The sequence below is a fragment of the Anolis sagrei genome, chromosome 12, assembly GCF_037176765.1.
Source record: "Anolis sagrei isolate rAnoSag1 chromosome 12, rAnoSag1.mat, whole genome shotgun sequence".
Taxonomy (NCBI): Eukaryota; Metazoa; Chordata; class Lepidosauria; order Squamata; family Dactyloidae; genus Anolis; species Anolis sagrei.
The window spans coordinates 20,907,610-20,916,230 of record NC_090032.1 but is presented as its reverse complement, the minus strand read 5'-3'; the positions used below and the strand labels follow the sequence as shown (position 1 = coordinate 20,916,230).

The following is an 8,621-nucleotide window of genomic DNA, read 5'->3' as shown; positions in this document are numbered from 1 at the left end:
GTTTGGTAGGCATTGACCTTGGGTTTGGGAGTTGTAGTTCACCTACATCCAGAGACTCAAACAGTGACGGATCTGGACCAAACATGGCTCGGACACTCAATATGCCCAAATGTGAACACTGGTGGAGTTTGGAGAAAATAGACCTTGACATTTGGGAGTTGTACTTGCTGGGATTTATAGTTCACCTACAATCAAAGAGCATTCTGAACTCCACTGATAATGGAATTGAACCAAACTTGGCAGACAGAACTCCTATGACCAAGAGGAAACACTAGATGGGTTTGATGGGCATTGACCTTGAGTTTTGGAGTTGTAGTTCACTTACATCCAGAGAGCACTGTGGACTCAAACAATGATGGATCTGGACCAAACTTGGCATGGACACTCAATATTCCCAAATGTGAACACTGGTGGAGTTTGGAGAAAATAGACCTTGTCATTTGGGAGTTGTAGTTGCTGGGATTTCTAGTTTACCTACAATCAAGGAGCATTCTGAACTCCACCAACGATGGAATTGAACCAAACTTGGCACACAGAATTCCCACGACGAACAGAAAATACTGGGAGGGTTTGGTGGGCATTGACCTTGAGTTTGGGAGTTGTAGTTCACCTACATCCAGAGAGCACTGTGGACTCAAACAATGATGGATCTGGACCAAACTTGGCATGAATACTCAATATGCCCAAATGTGAACACTGGTGGAGTTTGGGGGAAATAGACCTTGACATTTGGGAGTTGTAGTTGCTGGGATTTATAGTTCACCTACAATCAAAGAGAGCACAGTGGAGCTGCTTTATTATGAGCATATTCCCAGTGAGTATCCTGTCTGCCTGGCCGGGCTCCATTGGTTCTTCTCTCCCTTTGGAAAGTTGGCTGTGCTGATTCTGCAAAAGATAAGCGGAGAGAAAGGAGGAAAGCACCAAAGGGAACATTGGGAGGAGTGAGTGGTGGAAAACCCAAACAGGATAGGAGCAAAGTCACGCCAGCGCTTCCCTTTCCTATCTTTTGGAAAGAGAAGCAAGGAAGGCTTGCAGAAGAGACGAGAGCGAAGAGCAGGTGAACCAAGCTGGGCAAGGCAAGGATTGGACCCGGAATCAAGGAGACCGGGATTTGAATGGGTCTCACTCCAGATTTATTCCAAACCCTATGGACTTGGAGTTGTTTAGTGTTATGTTGTTAGGACAACCTCGGTTGCCCGAGGGGCAGAAATTTTAATAGTGATATGTGTGGTGATATTTATGTTTATTTTTATATATATTTATATTTATTTATTTATTGTTTATTGTTTTGTATATATTTATATTTTTGTTTATATATATATATATATATATATATATATATATATATAATTTTTATATTTTTTGTATTTTTATATTTTTATTTATATATTTATATATAAATACATTTATTTATATTTTTAAATTTTATTTATAATTTTTTCTATTTTTTCTATTTTTCTATTTTTCTTTTTATATTTATATATATATTATTTTTATATTTTTTGTATTTTTATATTTTTATTTTTATATATATTTATTTATATTTTATATTTTTATATTTTTATTTTATTTATATATTCATATATAAATATTTTTATTCATATTTTAAAATTTTATTTATAATTTTTTCTATTTTTTCTGTTTTTTCTATTTTTCTATTTTCTATTTATATATATATATATATAACTTTTATATTTTTGTATTTTTATATTTTTATTTATATATATATTTATTTATATATTTATATTTTTATATTTATTTATATATTTATATATAAATATTTTTATTTATATTTTAAAATTTTATTTATAATTTTTTCTGTTTTTTCTGTTTTTCTATTTTTCTATTTTCTATTTATATTTTTTCTATTTATATTTTTCTATTATATATATTATATTTTATACATTTATTTATATTTTTCTATTTTCATATTTTTATTTATATATATTTATATATATTTATTTTTTATTATATTATTCTATTTTTTCTGTTTTTATTGTTATATTTTTTATATTTTTATATATATATTTATTTGTATTATACATTTTATATATTTATTTCTATTTTTCTATTTTTCTATATATATATATATATATATATATGTATATGTATATGTATATATATATGTATATATAGGTATTTTATAAATATATTTATTTATATATTATATTTTTATATATTTATTTCTATTTTTCTATTTTTATTTATATATTTATATTTTTATATTTTAATTATATTTTCCTATTTTTATATTTTTATTTTTATTTTTTATATTTATATATTTTTAGTTTAGATATATAATATTTTTATATATTTATTTATATTTTTCTATTTTCTATTTTTATTTATATATTTCTTTTTTTTAATTTTTTTATATTTATATTTTCTATTTTCTATTTTTATTTATATATTTCTTTTTTTTAATTTTTTTATATTTATATTTTCTATTTTCTATTTTTCTATTTTATTTATATTTTTCTATTTTTCTATTTTTATTTATATATTTATATATATTTATATATTTATATATTATTTATATTTTTCTTTTATTCTATTTTTCTATTCTTTATTTTTCTTTTTTTACATTTACATTTCTATGTTTCTATATTTCCATATTTTATATTTATTTATTTATATTTTATATTTTTATATATTTTATATTTTTTATTTTTATATATTTTTATATTTTTATTTATATATTCATATTTATTTGTGCTGGAGGATCTAGATGCATTTCGTCAGAGGTCGATGCACACTCCACTTGCTTCACAGCCAACGAAAGCTCTGCATATGCCAGCCACAGATGCAGGCGAAACGTCAGGAGAGAATGCATCAGGAGCATGGCCATACAGCCTGAAAAACTCACAACAACCCAGAACTAGAGATCCCTAAACAGCAAACCTTGCTAGGCATTAGCTGTGCTGGGAGACCTAGTGCACCCATTGATTTCCCCTTCTTCTCTTTCCAGCCTTCGGATGCTCCGCGAGGAATGAGTGGAGTCCCGGTCTCCCCGCTGGTCCTGAAGCAGCGCAGCCTCTCTGCGGTGGAGCCATGCGCCGTGGAGCCAGAAGAGGAGATGGGGGACGATGTGCAGTTTTTGGGGGTGCCAATGCGCTTGAGGGGCTGCGCCACCCCCTACGACGCTTTCCGACGGCACAGCTGGGAACCGGGCAAAGTGCTGGACGAGGATGACGACGACCCAGAATTCAATCAGAGAAGGTAAATCATTGCAACATGGATGTGGTTGTGGTAGGGCAGGACAGGTAGACTTGGACATGTGTGCCAAGTTTGGTCTTGGTCTGTCATTGGTGAGGGTCGCAGTGGTCTCAGGAAGTGAGTGAAGGGACCAAGTCCCATTGTCCATGTTCCATCCTTCTCCAGACTGCACCAAGATGTTGAGTGGGCACCTCAGCAAGCAAGAGTCCAAAAGTGGCAGGCTCAAACCCGGAATCTCTTGGAGTCAGCTAAACTGTATAATTTCTCCAGCGGTGTAGAGTGCAGTCATTGGTGAGGGTTGCAGCGATCGCAGTAAGTGAGTGAAGGAACTGCAAGTCCCATCGTCCATGTTCCATCGTTCTCCAAACCGCACCAGGATGTAGAGTTGGTCATGGGGGCTCTGTGTGCCAAGTTTGGTCTTGGTCAGTCATTGCTGAGGGTCACAGCGGTCGCAGGAAGTGAGTGAAGGTACTGCAAGTCCCATCGTCCATGTTCCATCATTCTCCAAAACACACCAGGATGTAGAGTTGGTCATGGAGGGGTCTGTTCTTGATCAGTCATTGGTGAGGGTTGCAGCAGTCTCAGGAAGTGAGTGAAGGTACTGCAAGTCCCATCGTCCATGTTCCATCGTCCTTCAAACCACCTCTGGATGTAGAGTTGGACATGAGGGGTCTGTGTGCCAAGTTTGGTCTTGGTCAGTCATTGGTGAGGGTCGCAGTGGTCGCAGGAAGTGAGTGAAGGTACTGTAAGTCCCATCGTCCATAGTCCATCGTCCTCCAAGCCACATCTGGATGTAGAGTTGGACATGAGGGGTCTGTGTGCCAAGTTTGGTCTTGGTCCGTCATTGGTGAGGGTCGCAGCGATCGCAGGAAGTGAGTGAAAGTACTGCAAGTCCCGTCGTCCATGTTCTATCATCCTCCAAACCACATCTGGATGTAGAGTTGGACATGGGGGGGGGGTCTGTGTGCCAAGTTTGGTCTTGGTCAGTCATTCGTGAGGGTCGCAGTGGTCTCAGAAAGTGAATGAAGGTACTGCAAGTCCCATCGTCCATGTTCCATCGTTCTCCAAACCGCACCAGGATGTAGAGTTGGTCATGGAGGGGTCTGTGTGCCAAGTTTGGTCTTTATCGGTCATTGGATTAGGGTTGCAGTTCATGGGCCTCTGTGTGCCAAGTTTGGTCTTTATCGGTCATTGGTGAGGGTCGCAGTGGTCGCAGGAAGTGAGTGAAGGAACTGCAAGTCCCATCATCCATGTTCCATCGTCCTTCAAACCACATCTGGATGTAGAGTTGGACATGGGGGGGTCTGTGTGCCAAGTTTGGTCTTGGTCAGTCATTGCTGAGGGTCACAGCGGTCGCAGGAAGTGAGTGAAGGTACTGCAAGTCCCATCGTCCATGTTCGATCGTCCTCCAAACCACACCTGGATGTAGAGTTGGACATGAGAGGTCTGTGTGCCAAGTTTGGTCTTGGTCCGTCATTGGTGAGAGTCGCAGTGGTCGCAGGAAGTGAGTGATGGAACTGGAAGTCCCATCATCCATGTTCCATTGTCCTTGAAACCGCACCATGATGTACAGTTGGTCATGGAGGGTCCTGTGTGCCAAGTTTGGTCTTGGTCCGTCATTAGTGAGGGTCGCAGTGGTCGCAGGAAGTGAGTGAAGGAACTGCAAGTCCCATCATCCATGTTCCATTGTCCTCCAAACCACACCAGGATGTAGAGTTGGTCGTGAGGGGTCTGTGTGCCAAGTTTGGTCTTGGTCCGTCATTGGTGAGGGTCGCAGCGGTCTCAGGAAGTGAGTGAAGGAACTGCAAGTCCCATCGTCCATGTTCCATCCTTCTCCAGACTGCACCGAGATGTTGAGTGGGTCATGGGGGCTCTGTGTGCCAACCTGTGATTTGTGGGGGCCACCGTGTTCTGTGGGAAGTGAACCGGGTGAAGGTACTACAAATCCCATCATCCACGGTCCATCCTCTCCCAGAGCGCAGTCTATTCAGCGCCTTCCAAGTCACCTCGTCTTCAATGTGCCCAGGAGGGAGTCTCTCATCTGGTCTCAGCGACTGATTGAGCTTCCGAGTTTCAGGCTGCCGCTTTTGGACTCTTGCTTGCACCTCAGCAAGCAAGAGTCCAAAAGTGGCAGGCTCAAACCCGGAACCTCCTGGAGTCAGCTAAACTGTATAATTTCTCCAGCGGTGTAGCGCTCTAATAGAGCTTCTCTCTATTAGAGCGACAACAAATACATATAAAACAGCGTAGTGGATACAGTTATCCTTCTGTATCCATAGAATTATATAGATTTTTTAAGAAATTGCAATTATGTACAGGCTGCATTAGATACAATATATATTTATAATTAAATACAATGACAGGCGCTGTCTTCATAGACTTGCCAGCTACTTGTGATACTATAAATCATTGCCTCCTCCTGAGAAAAACTTATAGTATCACAAAGGGAATCATAGGAAATCTGCTACAAAACAGGAGCTTTTTTGTTGAGTTCCATCCATCGTTGAGTTCCATCGCAGATGGCGAAAACAGAAGAACTGCCTGCTTTAGGGGAGCGTGCTTGCTCCATCAACGTTTATGATCTACACAAATGACCAGCCACTGCCAGAAGGGACAGAGAGTTTTCATCTATGCTGATGACGCCGCCATCACCGCTCAAGCAGAGAGCTTTGTAATGGCTGAAGAGAAGCTCTCCGAAGCTTTTAGTCAATGTTTCTCAACCTTTCCAATGCCTCTTAATACCGTTCCTCGTGTTTAACATGTACACAAATGACCAGCCACTGCCAGAAGGGACAGAGAGTTTAATATATGCTGACGATCTTGCCATCACCACCCAAGCTGAGAGCTTTGTAATGGCTGAACAGAAGCTCCCCAAAGCTTTAGGTCAGTGTTTCTCAATCTTCCTAATGCCTCTTAATACAGTTCCTCATGTTTAACATTGACACAAATGACCAGCCACTGCCAGAAGACACACAGAGTTTCATCTATGCTGATGACAGTGCCATCAACGCTCAAGCAGAGACCTTTGTAATGGTTCAACAGAAGCTCTCCAAAGCTTTAGATCAGTGTTTCTCAACCTTCCTAATGGCTCTTAATACAGTTCCTCATGTTTAACGTTTACACAAATGACCAGCCACTGCCAGAAGGGACAGAGAGTTCCATATATGCAGATGACGGTGTCATCACCGCTCAAACAGGGAGTTTTGAAATGGCTGAAGAGAAGCTCTCCGAAGCTTTTAGTCAATGTTTCTCAACCTTCCCAATGCCTCTTAATACCATTCCTCGTGTTTAACATGTACACAAATGACCAGCCACTGCCAGAAGGGATAGAGAGTTTTCATCTATGCTGATGACGCCGCCATCACTGCTCAAGCAGGGAGCTTTGAAATGGCTGAACAGAAGCTCTCCAAAGCTTTAGGTCAGTGTTTCTCAATTTTCCTAATGCCTCTTAATACAGTTCCTCGTGTTTAACATTGACACAAATGACCAACCACTGCCAGAAGGGACAGAGAGTTTTCATATATGCTGACGACAGTGCCATCACTGCCCAAACAGGGAGCTTTGAAATGGTTCAACAGAAGCTCTCCAAAGCTTTAGGTGCTCTTACTGCCTATTACAGGGAAAACCAGCTTGCTCCATCCATGTTAAACATTGACACAAATGACCAGAAGGGACAGAGAGTTTAATATACGCTGACGATCATGCCATCAACGCTCAATCAGGGAGCTTTGAAATGGTTCAACAGAAGCTCTCTGAAGCTTTAGTTGGTCTTACTGCCTATTACAGGGAAAACCAGCTTGTTTAATATTTATACAAATGACTTAGAAGGGACAGAGAGTTTAATATATGCTGACGATCATACCATCAACGCTCAAGCAGAGAGCTTTGAAATAAATGGCGGAACAGAAGCTCTCCGAAGCTTTAGGTGCTCTTACTGCCTATTACAGGGGAAACCAACTTGCTCCATCCATGTTTAACATTGACACAAATGACTAGAAGGGACAGAGAGTTTCATATACGCCGACGATCATGCCATCAACGCTCAAGCAGGGAGCTTAGAAATGGTGGAACAGAAGCTCTCCAAAGCTTTAGGTGCTCTTACTGCCTATTACAGGGAAAACCAGCTTGCTTCATCCATGTTTAACATTGACACAAATGACTAGAAGGGTCAGAGAGTTTAATATACGCTGACGATCATGCCATCAACGCTCAAACAAGGAGATTTGAAATGGTTCTGCAGAAGCTCTCCAAAGATTTAGGTGCTCTTGCTGCCTATTACAGGGAAAACCAGCTTGTTTAATATTTACAGAAATGACTAGAAGGGACAGAGAGTTTAATATATGCTGACGATCCTGCCATCAATGCTCAAGCAGAGAGCTTTGAAATGGTTCAACAGATGCTCTCCAAAGCTTTAGGTACTCTTACTGCCTCTTACAAGTTAAATCAGCTTGCTCCATCAATGTTTAATATTTACACAAATGACCAGAAGGGACAGAGAGTTTAATATACGCTGACGATCATGCCATCAACGCTCAATCAGGGAGCTTTGAAATGGCTTTAGGTGATTTTACTGCCTTTTACAGGGAAAAACAGCTTGCTCCATCCACTTTTAACATTGACACAAATGACCAGCCACTGCCAGAAGGGACAGAGAGCTTAATATACACTGACGATCATGCCATCAACGCTCAAATGCTGAAATGGTTCAACAGAAGCTCTCCAAAGTGTTAGGTGCTCTTACTGCCTCTTACAAGTTAAATCAGCTTGCTCCATCCATGTTTAACATTGAGAGAAATGTCTAGAAGGGACAGAGAGTTTAATATATGCTGACGATCATGCCATCAACACTCAAACAGGGAGATTTCAAATGGTTCAAGAGAAGCCCTCCAAAGCTTTAGGCATTTTTACTGCCTATTACAGGGAAAACCTGAAAGTGACAAAGAGACACTTTGGAAACCATAGAGAACCAAACTAAAATGCTCACTTCTCCAAAAGGGTTTTTTTGGGGTCTGGGTTCGGGACACTCCGTGGAGGAAGTGAGCCTTTTTGAAGGGCCAGAGATATGCAAAAGGAGTGAGAAGCTGAAAAGTGTGAAGTTCTTCCGGGTTTTTTTTTGTGCCTTGGAGTCCAGAAGAGTCTCCTCAGGAGGTTGTTGGAGCAGAAAATGAACGGCCATCTCTCGGGAGGGATCGGAGGGTGTCCTTGGCGGAAGGGGGTTGGGCTGGATGGCCTTTAGAGGATGCTTGACCTCTGCGCTTCCTTCCCAGTGTGAGCTTGAGAGGACTGGACATCGATGAGATGGACTCTCCTTCCGCGGAGGCGATGGACAGCCGACACCACCCGGGAAGGAGGGACCCCCGCCGGACGCCCATCATCCGCAGCAACGACGAGCTGGAGTCGCTCCT

General features: G+C 40.5%; 1 protein-coding gene across 2 annotated transcripts in view; it reads left to right on the top strand.

Moving 5' to 3' along the window:
* The first annotated feature begins 3,008 nt into the window (after positions 1-3,008).
* Positions 3,009-8,621, top strand: part of ARHGEF2 (Rho/Rac guanine nucleotide exchange factor 2) — a 129,621-nt gene continuing 124,008 nt past the window's right edge. The window contains exons 1-2 of one of the 2 annotated variants that reach the window (XM_067472555.1): positions 3,009-3,219; positions 8,484-8,621. The exon at positions 8,484-8,621 is cut by the window's right edge and continues 40 nt beyond it. In XM_067472555.1, the coding sequence (XP_067328656.1) occupies positions 3,077-3,219; positions 8,484-8,621 (281 nt within the window). In that variant the 5' untranslated portion in view covers positions 3,009-3,076. The remainder of the gene's footprint in view (positions 3,220-8,483) is intronic. The other variant, XM_067472554.1, reaches the window with a different exon arrangement.